The sequence below is a fragment of the Globicephala melas genome, chromosome 1 (assembly GCF_963455315.2).
Source record: "Globicephala melas chromosome 1, mGloMel1.2, whole genome shotgun sequence".
Lineage (NCBI taxonomy): Eukaryota > Metazoa > Chordata > Mammalia > Artiodactyla > Delphinidae > Globicephala > Globicephala melas.
In genome coordinates this window covers 5,671,132-5,690,802 of record NC_083314.1, presented here as the reverse complement: position 1 = coordinate 5,690,802, position 19,671 = coordinate 5,671,132, and the positions used below count along the sequence as shown (strand labels likewise).

At 36.1% G+C, this 19,671-nt stretch overlaps 1 protein-coding gene across 16 annotated transcripts in view; it reads right to left on the bottom strand.

The window, feature by feature from the left end:
* Window positions 1-19,671, bottom strand: part of KCNT2 (potassium sodium-activated channel subfamily T member 2) — a 405,220-nt gene that overhangs the window by 195,050 nt on the left and 190,499 nt on the right. For 2 of the 16 annotated variants that reach the window (XM_060295288.1, XM_060295325.1), the window contains exon 3: window positions 11,379-11,455. The exons of the other annotated variants lie outside the window; for them this stretch is intronic. In XM_060295288.1, coding sequence (XP_060151271.1) covers window positions 11,379-11,455 — 77 coding nt within the window. The remainder of the gene's footprint in view (window positions 1-11,378; window positions 11,456-19,671) is intronic. 16 annotated transcript variants of the gene reach the window in all.

The following is a 19,671-nucleotide window of genomic DNA, read 5'->3' as shown; positions in this document are numbered from 1 at the left end:
CTTTAATACTGGGAAATATTAAATAATATTTAATATTAAAATATTGGAAATATTAAAGTCAGTGACTTACGCTGGCTTTCTGAGTCCTACTGTGATATCAGAGATTCCTTCAAATATATTTTTGCTCCATTTCTAGTAATAGAATAACAGAATAAAGTCAATAGCTCTAAGGATCATATTTCATTTTTTCCTCATTTTTAAGACTTAAATTTCAAAAACAAACAAAAAGTATGATACCTATTCTTCTTTCCTCTTGATTTACACTTTTTATTTCTAACCATAAGTTTACTTTAAAAGAGAAAATAAAAGGTATTCTTGATAGGAAAAGCTTCACAATCAAGTCACGAACAGTTCAAAGTAACTTCTACTGGTTGCAAAGAAGATAAAATGGAATCTTGCATAAAAACCTCAACTGTGAAAAGCATTGCTATAGTGCAATTGCCTACAGTATAGCCTTCAGACTAAGACAAATAAGGGAAGATAAAGCCGGTGATGTAAGACAGGAAAAATTGTAAATTGCTTTCTATACAACACCAAAGAATTTATACTATACTGAAGACTCCAAAGACACGAATGAAGAATTTTAAGCAAGAGAATGAATGATGTGATCAAATCAAATAGTGTCGAGCTCATTAATAAAGTCTGCTGATACTCTGAGTGGTTACTACTGCTCCAAGCAGTAACATTTACACTAGACTCTCAGTCTCCAGGCTGACAAATCACCTTTAAGACACTGCCCATGCAAATCACCCAAGTGAAGTTCCATCTGTGAGCAGAGGAAATAATGGCTACTACATTCAGTCCTAAAGTTTCTTCTAGGTTTGAGCTCTTGCCTCTCTGCAATATACTTTTTTTTTTTTGCTTGATTTTTTAAAAATTATCTTATTCAGTTCTCAAAAGTGAAGTATATAACCAATAAAATATTAGTTTTACACACCATTAATTCCCATTATATATGTAAGATAGGTTTATAAAAATATGTATACATCCAGAATCTTTTCAGAAAATATTTGATTTACAATGCATTTCTATTTTACTATCAGGAAGCTAGTAAGATAAACACTAATTCATATGTTTCTGTACATATGAAATATGTAACAGTGCCAAATAAATATCAGCTAATTTAGGCTGATTTATACTCATTTAACATGTTCCCACAGGAATGTCTTGCTAGTTACTGTCACATAACAAGACCAATCCCAAATATTTAGTCACTAGTCAACAGTTTCTGGAAATCAACTAAGGCACAAAACAAGGCTTATTTTATTCTACCTGAAATGATCCAAATTTAATTAGCCATTAGAAATAAAAGAAAACATAGACCCTCACATGTTACTTTATATTGTAAGGAGTGGGAATTACTCCCATAGAGAAAGTGACTCTTACTTTTATGTAATAATTTACTTGAATCCAATTTTTAAAATGTAATATTGTTATCATGTTCATTGACAGAAAAGCTCTGTCATACTGATAACACTTTTACATTCATAATACTTAATCTCTGCTTAAAAGCAATTGAAAACTCTCCCCTAACAGACAGTGAGGTGAACCTATAACCATTTCATAGACTCTATGAAAGCTAATATTTCAGAAAATTCTGTAATATAAAATATTTCTATATGTGAGTCAGAATACTCGTGAGAAGTATCTGACTGGCTCATTTGAGCATTCGACTAATTGATGGTGTATTTACTGCTTCTAAGTTAATGCCAAATATATCAGTATCTATGTAGAATTGTCTCCTAGGTAAATAATTATTTTTCGTTTTCACTGGAAATTACAACTGTTTTCCTGATATATAATATCTGTTCAAAGAGCAGTTTCAGGAGGTCAATCACACATTCTAAACTAAAGAAATTTACTGGAAACGTGGTTTACATTAACATTTACCTAAAGCACATTTTGCTCCAATGGCTTCAATTTTTTAAAAATTTGTACCAGCTTTCCCATATCAGATTATATATACTCAAAGAGATTAAGCTAGGGATTAATATTGCAATTAAGGTACTACCATTCAAAAAAATCTTTGATTTTTTATTTTTTGGCATCCAAAAGAAATTCACTAAGCAAAACAATAGCATTTTTAGGGTCAAACCTATACAATAAATATGGCATTTCCTTTACTTTTTACTCATCATGAGACTCATTCAGTTCAAAATTTCATTTAACATACATCATCCTAATAGAATTTATCCTCATTCTTAGCAATTATGAATGTCATAGAATGATATAACTTCAATAACCCTGCTGGGAAAGTTCTGGGACACCCAGGGTACTATAGCACACTGGATTGAGAACAACTGATCTAGTCCAACTCCTTTCTCTTCCGAGGCAGCATCTCAGGGAGAAAAGAGTCCAACACTTGACCAAGGCTATCTATACTCTTAAGAGGGAACACCAGGAATATAACAAAGTTTCTTTTCCCCTACCCACAACTGTGTAGAGATTAAATAACACAACCTTTCTTTAATAAAACTGTGAAATTAGACATGTTTTTGTTTGAGAGAATAATTAGAAAGGAAACCAATTACCTCAAAGCAATTTGTTAATTTAAGCTGTAGGTTCTAAATCCTTCCTGTACCAAAATGACTAATGATTTATTTAGTTACTAATTAACTCGGGTGAATGTCCCAAATAAGATGAAATTTGACTGAGCTATGTTGTCTTTCCTGAGTGACAAATTTGTGTACAATATCTTCCACGTAGGTAAAGCGAAGAGGAAAAGACTCATGTAACATCAATCCTTTTACTACATTCTGTCTTTAACCATCTGAAATGTAAACCTATAAAACATTTTGATACATGTTTTAGTACTTGTGTCAAAGTGTAAAACAGGGCTAGGATAAGAGGGAATAATAATCTATAAAGCAATCTTTAGTATTAGCATCTTTAGATATGACTGAACTTAAAATCAGTTTTATATTTTACATCCTCAATCAAGTATTTTATCCCAGACTTACAGTACAAACTCAGTATCATTCCATAATCTATTTTACATAAGAAAAAGAAAATAAGTCTAATTTCTGATAAAGACAGATGATTAAGATAACAGAAGGCTAGTGCACTGCAGAACCACTGCTTGTGGATGATACAGCAGAGCTGTCAGGACCCTTGACTGAGTTGTTAAGAAAGGTTCCATGAAGGCTTTAACATATGAGCTGAGACCTTAAGGACGACAAAAACTAAGTGGAGATTATACAAAGCAAAGAGAACACTGTTAAGAAAACCCGGAGGGACCTTCAAGATGGTGGAGAAGTAAGACATGGAGATCACCTTCCTCCCCACAAATACATCAGAAATACATCTACATGTGGAACAACAACAATATGTGGAACAACTCCTACAAAACAACTGTCTACTGAACGCTGGCAGAAGACCTCAGACTTCATGAAAGGCAAGAAACTCCCCACGTACCTGGGAAGGGCAAAAGAGAAAAGAAAAAACAAGGAAAAAAGAATAGGGACGGGACCTGCACCAGTGGGAGGGAGCTGTGAAGGAGGAAAGGTTTCCACACACTAGGAAGCCCCTTCGGGGGCGGAGACTGTGGGTGGCCGAGGGGGAAAGCTTCGGATCCGCAGAGGAGAGCGCAGCAACAGGGGTGCGGAGGGCAAAGCGGAGAGATTCCTGCACAGAGGATTGGTGCCGACCGGCACTCACCAGCCCGAGAGGCTTGTCTGCTCACCCGCCGGGGTGGGCGGGGGCTGGGAGCTGAGGCTAGGGCTTCGGTGGGATCCCGGGAAGAGGACTGGGGTTGGCTGCGTGAACACAGCCTGAAGGGGCTAGTGTGCCAGGGCTGGCCGGGAGGGAGTCCAGGAAAAGGTCTGGACCTGCCGAAGAGGCAAGAGACTTTTGCTTGCCTCTTTGTTTCCTGGTGCGCGAGGAGAAGGGATTAAGAGTGCTGCTTAAAGGAGCTCCAGAGATGGTTGCGAGCTGCAGCTAACAGCGCGGACCCCAGAGACGGGCATGAGACGCTAAGGCTGCTGCTGCCGCCACCAAGGAGCCTGTGTGTGAGCACAGGTCACTATCCACACCTCCCTTCCTGGGAGCCTGTGCGGCCCACCACTGCCAGGGTCCCGTGATCCAGGGACAACTTCCCTGGGAGAACACACGGTGTGCCTCAGGCTGGTGCAACGTCACACTGGCCTCTGCCACCGCAGGCTCGCCCTGCACCCTGCATCCGTACCCCTCCTTCTCCCCGCCTGAGTGACCCAGAGCCCCCGAATCAGCTGCTCCTTTAATCCCATCCTGTCTGAGCTAAGAACAGACACCCTCAGGTGACCTACACACAGAGGCGGGCCAAATCCAAAGCTGAACCCCACGAGCTGTGTGAACAAAGAAGAGAAAGGGAAATCTCTCCCAGCAGCCTCAGGAGCAGTGGATTAAATCTCCACAATCAACTTCATGTACCCTGCATCTGTGGAATACCTGGATAGACAACAAGTCATCCCAAAAATGAGGCGGTGAACTTTGGGAGCAACTGTAGACTTGGGGTTTGCTTTCTGAATCTGTTTCTGGTTTTATGTTTATCTTAGTTTTATTATCATTGGTAGATTTCTTTATTGATTTGGTTGCTCTCTTCCTTTGTATTTTGATTTTTATAATACATATATATTTTTCCTTTTTCTCTTTTTGTGAGTGTGTATGTGCATTATTCTTTGTGTGATCTGACTGTATAGCTTTGCTTTTACCATTGGTCCTAGGGTTCTATCTGTTTTTTGTTTTGTTTATTTTGTTTTTAGTATAGTTTTTAGCACTTGTTATCACTGGTGGATTTGTTTTTTGGTTTGGTTGCTCTCTTCTTTCTTTCATTACCTTTTTATTTTTTTATTATGAATAATTTTCTTAAATGCTTTATTTTAATAATTTCATTTAAAATTTTTATTTTATATATTTTTTCTTTATTTATTTCATTTTTTTTCTCTTTTTTTCTGAGGCGTGTGGCTGACAGGGTCTTGGTGCTCTGACCGGGTGTCAGGTATGAGCATCTGAGGTGGAAGAGCTGAGTTCAGGATACTTGTCCAACAGAGACCTCCCAGCTCCATGTAATATCAATTGGTGAGAGCTCTCCCAGAGATCTCCATGTCAACACTAAGACCCAGTTCCACTCAATGACCATGAAGCTACAGTGCTGGAAACCTTATGCCAAACAACTAGCAAGACAGGAACACAACCCCACCCATTATCAGAGAGGCTGCCTAAAATCATAATAAGTTCACAGACACCCCAAAACACACCACTAGACATTGTCCTGCCCAGCAGAAAGACAAGATCCAGCCTAATCCACCAGAACACAGGCGCCAGTCCCCTCCATGAGAAAGCCTATGCAGCCCATTGAACCAACCTTAGCTACTGGGGGCAGACACCAAAAAACACTGGGAACTATGAACCTGCAACCTGAAAAAGGAGACCCCAAACACAGTAAGTTAAGCAAAATGGGAAGACTGAGAAATATACAGCAGATGAAGGAGCAAGGTAAAAACCCACCAGACCTAACAAATGAAGAAGAAATAGGCAGTCTACCTGAAAAAGAATTCAGGGTAATGATAGTAAAGGTGATCCAAAATCTTGGAAATAGAATGGAGAAAATAAAAGAAATGTCTAACAAGGACCTAGAAGAACTAAAGAGCAAACAAACAATGATGAACAACACAATAAAAGAAATTAAAAATACTCTAGAAGGGGTCAATAACAAAATAACTGAGGCAGAAGAACGGATACATGACCTGGAAGATAAAATAGTGGAAATAACTACTGCAGAGCAGAATAAAGAGAAAAGAATGAAAAGAACTGAGGACACTCTCAGAGACCTCTGGGACAATATTAAATGCACCAACATTCGAATTATAGGGGTCCCAGAAGAAGAAGAGAAAAGGAAAGGGACTGAGAAAATATTTGAAGAGATTATAGTTGAAAACTTCCCTAATATGGGAAAGGAAATAGTTAATCAAGTCCAGGAAGCACAGAGAGTCCCATACAGGATAAATGCAAGGAGAAGCACGCCAAGACACATATTAATCAAACTATCAAAAATTAAATACAAAGAAAACATATTAAAAGCACCAAGGGAAAAACAACAACTAACACAAAGGGAATCCCCATAAGGTTAACAGCTGATCTTTCAGCAGAAACTCTGCAAGCCAGAAGGGAGTGGCAGGACATATTTAAAGGGATGAAGGAGAAAAACCTACAACCAAGATTACTCTACCCAGCAAGGATCTCATTCAGATATGATTGAGAAAATAAAATCTTCACAGACAAGCAAAAGCTGAGAGAGTTCAGCACCACCAAACCAGCTTTACAACAAATGCTAAAGGAACTTCTCTAGGCAGGACACACAAGAGAAGGAAAAGCCCTACAATAACAAACCCAAAACAATTAAGAAAATGGGAATAGGAACATGCATATCGATAATTACCTTAAATGTAAATCAATTAAATGCTCCCACCAAAAGACACAGACTGGCCAAATGGATACAAAAACAAGACCCATATATATGCTGTCTACAAGAGACCCATTTCAGACCTAGGGACACATACAGACTGAAAGTGAGGGGATGGAAAAAGATATTCCATGCAAATGGAAATCAAAAGAAAGCTGCAGTAGCAATTCTCATATCAGACAAAATAGACTTTAAAATAACGACTAGGGCTTCCCTGGTGGCGCAGTGGTTGAGAGTCCGCCTGCCGATGCAGGGGACACGGGTTTGTGCCCTGGTCCGGGATGAGCCCACATGCCACGGAGAGGCTGGGCCCGTGAGCCATGGCCGCTGAGCCTGCGCGTCCGGAGCCTGTGCTCCACAACAAGAGAGGCCATAACAGTGAGAGGCCCGAATACCGCAAAAAATAAATAAATAAATAAATAAATAAATAAAATAAAATAACGACTATTACAAGAGACAAAGAAGGACACTGCATAATGATCAAGGGATCGATCCAAGAAGAAGATATAAAAATTGTAAATATTTATGCACCCAACATAGGAGCACCTTGATACATAAGGCAAATACTAACAGCCATAAAAGGGGAAATCGACAGTAACACAATCATAGTAGGGGACTTTAACACCCCACTTTCACCAATGGACAGATCATCCAAAATGAAAATAATAAGGAAACACAAGCTTTAAATGATACATTAAAAAAGATGGACTTAATTGACATTTATAGGACATTCCATCCAAAAACAACAGAATACACTTTCTTCTCAAGTGCTCATGGAACATTCCCCAGGCTACATCATTTCACAAGTCACAAATCAAGCCTTGGTAAATTTAAGAAAATTGAAATTGTATCAAGTATGTTTTCTGACCACAATGCTATGAGACTAGATACCAATTACAAGAAAAAATATGTAAAAAATACAAACACATGGAGACTAAACAATACACTACTAAATAACAAAGAGATCACTGAAGAAATCAAAGAGGAAATCAAAAAATACCCGCAAGCAAATGACAAGGATAACACAATGACCCAAAATCTATGGGATGCAGCAAAAGCAGTTCTAAGAGGGAAGTTTATAGCAATACAATCCTACCTCAAGAAACAAGAAACATCTCAAATGAACAAACTAAAGTTACATTTAAAGCAATTAGAAAAAGAAAAGCAAAAAAACCCCAAAGATAGCAGAAGGAAAGAAATCATAAAGATCAGATCAGAAATAAATGAAAAAGAAATGAAGCAAATGATAGCAAAGATCAATAAAACTAAAACCTGTTTCTTTAGAAGATAAACAAAATTGATAAACCATTAGCCGGACTGAGCAAGAAAAAGGAGAAAACTCAAATCAACAGAATTAGAAATGAAAAAGGAGGAGTAACAACTGGCACTGCACAAATACAAAGGATGATGAGAGATTACTACAAGCAGAAATATGCCAATAAAATGGACAACCTGGAAGAAATGGACAAATTCTTAGAAAAACATAACCTTCTGAGACTGAACCAGGAAGAAATCGAAAATATGAACAGATCAACCACAAGCCCTGAAATTGAAACTGTGATTAAAAATCTTCCAACAAACAAAAGCCCAGGACCAGATAGCTTCACAGGCGAATTCTATCAAACATTTAGAGAAGAGCTAACACCTATTCTTCTCAAACTCTTGCAAAATATAGCAGAGGGAGGAACACTCCCAAACTGATTCTACGAGGCCACCATCACCCTGATACCAAAACCGGACAAATAGGTCACAAAAAAAGAAAACTACAGGCCAATAACTCTGATGAATATAGATGCAAAAATTCTCAAGAAATTACTAGCAAACAGAATGCAACAGCACATTAAAAGTCTCATACACCATGATCAAGTAGGGTTTACCCCAGGAATGCAAGGATTCTTCAATATATGCAAGTCAATCAATGTGATAAACCATATTAACAAACTGAAGGAGAAAAACCACATGATCATCTCAATAGATGCAGAAAAAACTTTCGACAAAATCAACACACATTTATGATAAAAACCATCCAGAAAGTAGGCACAGAGGGAATTTGCCTCAACATAATAAGGGCCATATATGACAAACCCACAGCCAACATCATTCTCAATGGTGAAAAACTGAAAGCATTTCCACTAAGATCAGGAACAAGACAAGGTTGCCCACTCTCACCACTATTATTCAACATAGTTTTGGAAGTTTTAGGCACAGAAATCAGGGAAGAAAAATAAATAAAAGGAATCCAAATCAGAAAACAAGTAACACTGTCACTGTTTGCAGATAACATGATACTAATCATAGACAATCCTAAAGATGCCACCAGAAAACTACTAGAGCTAATCAATGGATTTGGTAAAGTAGCAGGATACAAAATTAATGCACAGAAATCTCTTGCATTGCTACACACTAATGATTAAAAATCTGAAAGAGAAATTTAGGAAACACTCCCATTTACCACTTCAACAAAAAGAAAAAAATACCTAAGAATAAACTTACTTAAGGAGACAAAAGAACTGTATGCAGAAAATGATAAGACACTGATGAAAGAAATTAAAGATGATACAAATAGATGGAGAGATAGACCATGTTCTTGGATTGGAAGAATCAACATTGTGAAAATGACTATAATATACAAAGCCATCTACAGATTCAATGCAATCCCTATCAACCTACCAATGGTATTTTTTACAGAACTAGAACAAAATATTTGACAATTTGTATGGAAACACAAAAGATCCCAAATAGCCAAAGCAATCTTGAGAAAGAAAAATGGAGCTCGAGGAATAAGGCTCCCTGACTTCAGACTGTACTACAAAGCTACAGTAATCAAGACAGTAAGGTACTGGCACAAAAACAGAAATATAGATCAATGGAACAGGATAGAAAGCCCATTGGCTTTCTGTGGTCACCTGATCTTTGATAAAGGAGGCAAGAATATACAATGGAGAAAAGACAGCCTCTTCAATAACTGGTGCTGGGAAAACTGGACAGGTACATGTAAAAGAATGGAATTAGAACACTCCCTAACACCATACACAAAGATAAACTCAAAACGGATTAAAGACCTAAATGTAAGGCCAGACAGTATAAAACTCTTAGAGGAAAACATAGGCAGAACACTCTTTGACATAAATCACAGCAAGATCCTTTTTGACCCACCTCCTAGAGAAATAGAAATAAAAACAAAAATAAACAAATGGGACCTAATGAAACTTAAAAGCTTTTGCACAGCAAAGGAAACTATAAACAAGATGAAAAGACAACCCTCAGAATGGGAGAAAATATTTGCAAATGAAGCTACTGACAAAGGATTAATCTCCAAAATAAACAAGCAGCTCATGCAGCTCAATACCAAAAGAACAAACAGCCCAATCCAGAAATGGGCAGAAGACCTAAATAGACATTTCTCCAAAGAAGATATACAGATTGCCAACAAACACATGATAGGATGCTCAATATCACTAATCATTAGAGAAATGCAAATCAAAACTACAATGAGGTATCACCTCACACCAGTCAGAATGGCCAACATCAAAAAATCTACAAACAGTAAATGCTGGAGAGGGTGTGGATAAAAGTGAACCCTCTTGTAATGTTGCTGGGAATGTAAATTGATACAGCCACTATGGAGAACTGTATAGAGGTTCCTTAGAAAACTAGAAATCGAACTACCATATGACCCAACAATCCCACTACTGGGCATATACCCTGAGAAAACCATAATTCAAAAAGAGTCATGTACCACATTGTTCATTGCAGTTCTATGTACAATAGCCAGGACATGGAAGCAACCTAAGTGTCCATCAACAGACGAATGGATAAAGAAGATGTGGCACATACATACAATGGAATATTACTCAGCCATAAAAAGGAACAAAACTGAGTTATTTGTATTGAGGTGGATGGACCTAGAATCTGTCATACAGAGTGAAGTAAGTCAGAAAGAGAAAAACAAATACTGTATGCTAACACATATATATGGAATCTAAAAAAAAAAATTGGTTCTGAAGAACCTAGGAGCAGGGGAGGAGTAAAGATGCGGACACAGAGAATGGACTTGAGGATATGCGGAGGGGGAAGGGTAAGCTGGGACGAAGTGAGAGTTTGGCATGAACATATATACACTACAACTGTAAAATAGCTAGCTAGTGTGAAACAGCTGCATCGCACAGGGATATCAGCTCGGTGCTTTGTGTCCAGCTAGAGGGGTGGGTTAGGGAGTGTGGGAGGGTGACGCAAGAGGGAGGGGATATGGGGATATATGCATACGTATAGCTCATTCACTTTGTTATACAGCAGAAACTAACACAGCATTGTAAGGCAATTATACTCCAATAAAGATGTTAAAAAAAAGAAAGAAAAGAAAACCCAAGTCAGGAATCGTCATAATATCATCAAGGAACAGAAAGAAACCAGTCGTGTGGCAGCCCAGTGGTTCAGAGGAAATACAATATAAGTTGAGGTCAAAGAGGTAAGCATGGGCCAGACCGTGGACAGCCCCATAATTATTTTTGGTGTTTTGATCCAAGTGCATTGCAGGGGAAGATGGAGGTTCTTAAACTTGTAAGAATATTCTTACTGCTCTGTGGAAATAGATTGTAAGAAAGCAAGGGTGTCAGCAGACAGACCAGATATCCAAGCAAGAGACAATGGCTGTTTGAGGGGTAGAGACAGTGCAGATAGAGGGGGATGGTGCCTGGAGGGATCTTGGCCCTTAAGCCAGTAGGCTTGCTGATAGATTGGATGTTCTGCCTGAGAAAAAAGGAGCGGGCCAGATGACTCCAGGTACTTTGCTTTTTTTAAGGAATGGATCAACAGTGGGATAATTGAGAACACATAGGTGAAAACTGCCTGGAAACAGAGAAGAATTAAAAATGTTTTGGGCTGCTGAAGCTGTCCGCTTACAGATGGTTTTGGAAGCCACAGGCATCAATGAGCTCACCTAGGCAGATAGAGTAGCCAGGTCGTGGAAATCAAGAAAAGCCTTGATAACTTTCTCTGCCAATTCTTAGCAAACGTCTGGAAAAAAAAATTTATGTTGGAGAAAGTTAGGTGAAAGTACAAATGATCTTTCCACTCTCTATGTGTTCTAATTGATCTCCTAGAATAAAGTTGAACCCTGCCAAGCACCATAATTTGTACCACCACACACTGTCTCCTGAAAGAATTGCTTTCACGCACCTGTTAAGGCCTCATATGCATAGAAAAGATGACAGGTCATGATCAAACAAATCTGAGCTCACTCCTGGAGCCCCACTTACTTCCAAAACTCCTTAACTCTTTCCTCTGCCCTTATTGGTCTCCTCTCCAAACTAGGGATATAATGCATACCTCAGAGTGTCATAAGGCTGTCATGGGGGCTTAGTAGAACACTAAGCCAATAAGCAGAAAACCAATGCTATCTTTCCATTATGTAAATTTTTGTAAAAATAATATACATTGTGCATCTACCCTTATATATTGTCTCTGTATCATTCTGCCTACAGAATGAGTTCCTGAGTTCTGCAGGAAACAGGGAAAGAGGACATTAATTACATTGAGGGATGTGTGTGCTTCCTTTTTTCTGATAATGAGAGCTCAGTATAATTCATTTCTCTCCCCACCTCAGCTGTCTTAAAACTTAATATCAGGTTTATACTTCATCCCTACTATGTTGATTTGTTGTTTCTTCTACTTCTGTTATAATGACCCAATTTCATGTCTGTTTTGAAAACTGCCTCCAACTTTTGTTGAAGATTATACAGTGTTTTTCTGTCTCCATTTGACAAATGAATAAATCAAGCCTCAGAGAAGCTATAATTTAACTGAAGTCACAGCAAAAAAGTGACACAACCAAGAAACCTTCAAATCCAAAGAATTTCTGTTTTTACCTAAAGCCCCTCCAGAGAGCTGCATATGTCCCTGTGAGAAATAAAGCCTAAGAAGAACGATTTCTTTGTTAAACTAAAAATCTGTCCCCTAAATTATGGCAATGAAAATTACTACTTTACATTTACATGTACTTTACAAAACGCTTTTATATAAATGATCTTGATCTTTGTGTTTATTCAGCACTGGGTCTTGCTTGACTTTATAATTAGAAAATAGAGAAGATTTAGTGAAAGGCAAACGAACAAACCAAAAAAGTCCTGTAGAGAAAAATTAAAGCACTTGGGGGATATTTGACTTGAAGAAAAGAAGACTGTGCTTCAATTGTCAATATAAAAGCTAATTATAAAGCAGGGGATTGAAAGTGGTTTTTCACCTTCCCAGCTGGCACACTAGAGGGAAGAAGCTCATATGAAATTCAAATGAGGTATTTAGAACATCCTAAAATCAATTTGCTAGCAAATGAGAAGCCTAAAAATAAATACCAGAAACTTAAATATAAAGGTAGAACAAGGGCCTGTAATAAATATAATTCAGTGGGCTAATAGACAGGAATGAGAAAGAATTTTAAGTAGTTGAATCAGCCTGAATTATTAGGGATAATCAGAAATATTCTGTATACCATTTGCATAGCAAAATGTTGGTGAAAGTTATTATAACCTTGGGGCAGGAGATACCACCAGAATAAGCAATGGGTCTAGAGAAAGGAGACAGTGCTGAAATGAGGCTCTCAACACTGAATCAAAATACTCAAAAGCACAGAAAGAGGGTAAATTACAATACCCTCTATCTATTTAAATAAAATATAAATGTAAAATATTATATATTTTGTAACATAAAATAACTTAGAGAATTTACTAACAGGAAATTGTGAGAAGAACAGCAATGATACATGACCCTGCTAAAAGTCAGTTGAAACACAAAAGTGTCTAAGCAATTTAAGGAGTTCAGTAACTGAAAAGGAATTAATGAGAAGGGAAAGAGAAGATGAAAAAATGAGGAGGAACTTTGAAAGAGAAAAAAAAAGATTTTATGGTGTTTTAAAAAGATGTATGAATTTTGCATAGGCTTTGTCGCTTGATGGTAAGAAATGCTTTTATTATAATGAAAATGTACTATAAAAGCTCTGACATTGACTATGGTTTGAAATAGGCAGCCATCTGGTTGGATGGTATAGAGAGGGCTATGTTTGGAGAAGTGAAAAATAAGAAGTATTCTGGGATCCACTTGAGTATGATTCTTTATTAAAGTCGTCTGCTGTTATTATATTTTTATCAAGTTCTCCTAGCATTTTCACTAGTTTTTACTTTATATATTTAACTGCCACCTCTTTTGGATACAGAGGTAAATGAAGATCCCGTCTCCTTGTAAATTGTGCCATTTATCCTCTCTTCCTACTCTGTTAAGGTTTTTGTTTTGCTTTGTTTTTAATCAGAATTTCTACTGTGTTCTTCCCTAGGTGCTCTTTTTTTTTTTTTTTTCGGTACCTAGGTGCTCTTTTCTAATCCATTGCCTTTAATGCTGATCCATATGTTGACGGTTACCAAATTCACCACCTGGTCCCCACCCTTCTCCTAAACTCTGAGCTCCTACAGACACATGGCTACTCGACACCTTACCTTAGGTTTCTAAAATGTGTCTCAACTAGAATGGACTCTTTTTCTTCCTCTTCATGTTCCTTTCCAGATTTCCTTATCCTCACATATGGCATGACATTCAGTCAGTTTCCCAAAATGTAAATCTCAAAGTCATCTTCAATTTTCCTTTCTCTCTCACCTTACGTCCAATTTGTCATCAAAACTGTGTTACTTCTGTTAAAAAAAGAAACCATGGGCTCCAAATGGAGTCACTTGTGCTGAGCCCCACATCAGCAAACCAAAACTTAACTGCAATTTTAGTCTCTCCCAAGAATGTACTCTTTAACCAGTCAGTCTGGAATCACCTGGTCAGCACTAGTGAGGTCATCTGCTGGATAGACCCCTGCCTTCCCCCATGGGAAAGTGACCTTGCCTGAAACAATCTACTCTTTGCTAATAAACTTCCTTTCCCCACCCTCTTTCTGCCTTTGAAAACCTTTCCTTTTCTACAGCTCTTCAGAGCTCCTTTCTATTTGCTAGATGGGCTGGCGCCCGATTCATGAACTGTTGAAGAAAGCCAATTTGACCTTCAGATTTACTCAGTTGGATTTCAGTTTTTAACCCTTCTAAATATTGGAGTAAAACACTTAACATGAGATCTACCCTCTTAACAAATCTATAAGTGTACAATAAATGATCTAAAGGTATAGTCATGGAATTAATCAATGGAAAAGGCATAACATGAACCCAGGATTGTATTGCTCCAATTTATGATTTTTACCATTATACCAAAGAGCAAGCACACCTCAGAGCTCACCGAAAAAAAGCAACTCTGTAGTCACTCTGGTATGACAACAGCTGTCATTAAGATAGAAATTAAAGAAGTTCTTAATAAGTGACGGAAAATAACTGTGTTTAAGACCAACCTGAGCGAAAGGCACACAGAAAATGAAAAAGTTTCAGCACAGATTGAACCAGAATGGAGCATTTCTTAATTGTTGTAACGCTCTCTATTTTGGCCAAGGTCTCACACACCATTCTTATGGAGGAGCCAGCAGGTAACATAAATCAGTATGTGGCTTGTCCTGACCTTGAGGGGAATGCACTCACAGTTTGAGAATACAGGTAAGACAGTACAGGTGAGTCATGGCCTCAAATTGCACCATTCACAGCAGTGATGGACCTGGGCTCTTAACAATGATAAGAACTAGAATTAGAAGACAGGGCCCTGGGCACTTGGAAGGCTTATGCAGCAGTTCAAGACAAAGCTCCCAGTGCACATATGGTTGGAGCTACAGAGATGCAGCATCAGACTTACCAAGTATCTCAGCCCCAACCTGCAAGGAGGTCAACCTACCTTATTAAAATGACATATATAGAGTTTTGTTAATATGTGGCTGCTTCATTAAAAAACCAATACTGAAAAATAGTATAGGCACTGAAAACTTATACTTCATTTACATTCACATGAATTAAATACATTTTTTAAGTTTCAATGTTAGCTTATTATTATTTGCCTTTTAGAAAAATGTTTATTTTTGAAATGATTCATGAAGAGTGCTGGATTTAAGAGTCTACTGTGAGCTTTGCTTCTTTACAAAACATTCTTATGTGCTGTCTTTGACACAGATCCATGCAAAATAATTTTAGTGTTATACAATTCTAAAACAAAATGTGAACAACATTTATTTAGGATTTAAAATACAGACTCTCATGCTACCCTCTTTAAAACGACTGAAAAATCGTAATTGATTTGCTTACTTAAATAGGTTATAAATATAATAACAAAAGCACCTTAATTTCTAATCACTTGTAATTGGTGCTTTTTAAAATGTGCTTCTTTTAATATGTTACCTATACATTGAGTTATATAAGCTTTTTAAGCTTTGGCAAGGTTTATAAGGAAAACATTAATTTGAATGAAAGGAAATATTGAGACTGTAAACTTTTTCACCACAAATTTCACCTGGTAAATGTCAATTTGTACAACGAAATGTTTTCAGAGGGAAAAAAAATTCACATAGCAGAAATAAATAAATATCAACACACTCCCTATGAATCCCATTGCTGTGCAGAGTTAACTGGAAAAATTTAATTATCAATGGCATTCTGTGCTGAAAGCATCTAACACTTTGATTTCATGCTTGTAATTTAGACATTAGCATTCAGATCAACCCACAACTTGCAATTTGGTATTTACTGAATGAATACCAATTAAATTGTTCCAAATAATCATTTTCATTTCCTGTAGCATGTCTGCCTAAAACCTAAGATTCCCATTGGATTTAAGATCATTTGAGATGTTAGGATTTTACATTTTCTAGAGAGAATTGTTGCTTTTGAAGTAATAACAAATCTCATTTTTCTATTGTTAAAAGCAAGTTCTCACTCTGCTGGTCATTGTCTTCATGTCTATACAAAAAAAGGTTAGTAACTGATACCACAGGCCACAGATCTGAAGTCAACATACACTGCAATTTAGTAGTTCGTGAAAAGTGACCACACCCCACCCTATGCCCTGATGCACAAACATGCATTTTCTTTATTTTAAAATAATAGATAAACAGACTTTTCAGGAAAGGATTGGGATTTAGATCAGATGGGAGAAACAAAAGTGAGATTTCAGGAACCAAAGAAATCAAGGAAAGAAGTAGAAGAAAAAACAAACAAACAAAAATCCTAAGAGATGATGGGAAGAGAAAAGCATGATAGTACATGTATCCCAATGCTCTCTAGTATCACATAGGAGGTGATAATTTCAGTAATTTTATTACATTGTTCTTCTCTCTCAAATTTTAACATTAAAAGAAAAATTCTCAAGATGTAAATTCTGAAGTTATATGGAGACAAAATTAACAGCCAAAATTTGACTTATCTGGAAGCTCCTATTTATGAGGTATGTGTATGCAATTTATAAAAATTATTTCAGAGAGCATCTCTTTTTAACTAAAAAAGTTGTAGAAGTTTTACTATCCAGTTATATCTCTTTGACAAGTGAACAGGACTAGAATGTCTTCATAAAACCATAGTGGCATAGAAGGTTAAATTATAAAGATTCTTTCCATCACCTGACACCAAAAATGAAAAGAAGGCATTTAAAAGAACATTCTCAGAATATATGGTTTGAATATGCTTAGCTTACAATATATTTAAGTATCTTCAGTTGATAAGGATATTGTCCTGGGATTTTTAACCCCGGAATGTTATTTTCTATCAATCGCAAACATTTGTTAAGCATCTTATATTTTCCAACCACAAGAGATACTGGACATAAAATGGTAAGAAAGGAAAATTGAAACTTTGTTATATACGATAAAAATTTGGCAGGAAACACTGATAATTAAAGAAGCATTATATATTTTATAATTTTTTCCATCACTGAGAAACATAAAGCTTGGGCATCTCCCATTAATTCAGATAAACTTCAAGAAAACGTCATAAAAGAGCTTCAATCTAAAAGTCGAGACTCAAAGGATAAGCAGGAGAGAAAGGTGAGGAATTTAGATTAAAAAAAAACTTAACATGAGAATCATTTTACAAATGTAAAGAAATTAATCATACAAGTCATATTGAATGTGATCCTTACATTTTGCATTTTGTGTTAAATTTTTTTGCCTCTTTTTAAATTCCTTAATTTTTGTGACTTTCGTTTTAAAAACTTACACACATTCATTTTGAAAATTTAAACCATAGCAGAAAGTATAAGAAAGTTAAAAGAAAAATCCTATATCCTTATAGAATCACTTGATATATTCTTATCTATATCTCTATAGAAACATAGAAGTATAGAAAGACAGATGAACAGGTAAGTGGAAATAATCTGAACAGATTTTAATCATGTATATATGTGGTAATTTTATCTAAATGTATCATATTTGTTGTTGATAAAACTAAAAAAATAAAGATTAGAAACTTGCTAAATTTAAAGTAACCATTCACACAAAAAAGAAAGTAATGGCTAAAATATTTTTCTATAGTTAATCCAAAATATCTTTACAAATGAAGAAAGTGTCATCTTAATGTCTTATTAAACTATTATCCTACTTCAAACAGTAATTTAAAATTCACAATAGAAATGAGCAAATTATCATAATTCTATTTGAGTTTTTGGTTTGATTACAATTTTTATATATCTAGGTTAATGACTTCTAGAACTTCATACAAATAATATTACAAAGGTTAAGGATGTGGGCTCTGGAACCAACCAATTTGCCTAGGTCCAGATCTGAGCTCTGCTTCTTACTAATCGTAGACTTTGGATAAACTAAGGCTTATCTTTCCATCTAACCTTTCTGTGCCTCAGTTTCTTTTAACATTAAAAGAATGTTATATTTATTCTCTGTAAAATGAGAATAATACCTACCATAGAAGGTTGTTGTGCAAAATTAAACAATTTATTACACATAAAGCAATAAAAAAATTGGCTGGCAAAGAAGGTAAACATTAAATAAGTATTAACTGTAATTACTATTATGATGACATTTTAGGATCTCTTTGGGAACAGAGCATTCATGTCTGCTGCCACAAGTAAACTGATTTATCTCTTACCTCAAATCTTTTATCAAGACTTCTTTATTTTCCTTAATTTTATTTCTTAATTTTGTAGATTTTGTCCTAAGGTAATTTTTTCAAGGAGACCTCACATGTGTCACACTCCCTACGTGTATTCATTTTTGAGGTTATCAGTTGATGGCTTTCATACATAACTGACCATCTTGAGTGGTATAAAACCAATGTCACAGAGCCTTTCCTGCAGAACTATTATTCTCCTAAAGACCATCAGAAGTCGTTGATTCTCAATTAGTGCAGTATGACAACTGGCTTTCTCTCACACCTTTACCCCAGCTTCTAAGTGGAAACCTCCCTTGGCTAGGTGTCTTCACCACGAACAATAAAAATGAGGTCTCTGCCTCTGCTTGGATAAATCTTCAACTACACTTCTGATAAAATGAAGTGTGAGATGGGGTTTCCCAGAGCCAGATCCAATGAGTAGCTGTTGCATATACCACTGCTTCTCATAACGTATTTTTTTTTCCTTTACCTTTTTTTTTCTTATTTTTGTAATACATGTTTAATACTACATAGGTAGCATACTTTCTAAGTTCTTGTATATCTGAAAATAACTACATTATCCTCATAATTCAGTGAGGGCTTAAATTCTATTAAAGTTTAGGTTCTAAATCAATTTTTCTTGGAAACTTGTGAACTGTGTTTTAGAAACTTTTAACTCAGATGAGAACATGGATATCAGATTGATTCTTATTCATTTGTAGGTAATGCCTTTATTTTTTCCTGAAGTTTTAGCACAGCTTACAGTAGATAAGTGGATATTTAAGATAGATATACTTAGCTGTTTTACTTTTTTTGCAAATTCCTTAACTACTTTGTGCCTCAAAGTTTCTTCATCTATAAAATAAGGACAATAGAACTTATCTTATAAGCTGTTAAAGGTTAAATTAGTTAATACATGTGCTCAGAAAAGTGCCTAACACATAGGAAACCCTTGAAATGTTAGCCATTATTCTCAGTATTTGATGTTTGAAAATAACTGTACATTATTGTCGTATTTCAAAAATTGCTTATTTGTTGCAGAATTTTAATTCAAAACCATGTTTCTTAGATTTTTATATTAATAATAATTACATAATTATTATTTATATATATTCAATGACCATATTCTGCTTTTCCTCAATTTGAATTCAGCTTACTTGGTTAATTAACTGCCTAAAACTTGGCTGCTCACGTATGCAAAATTGAGTTGGGACAAATAGTTTTCTATTTGTTCTAGTG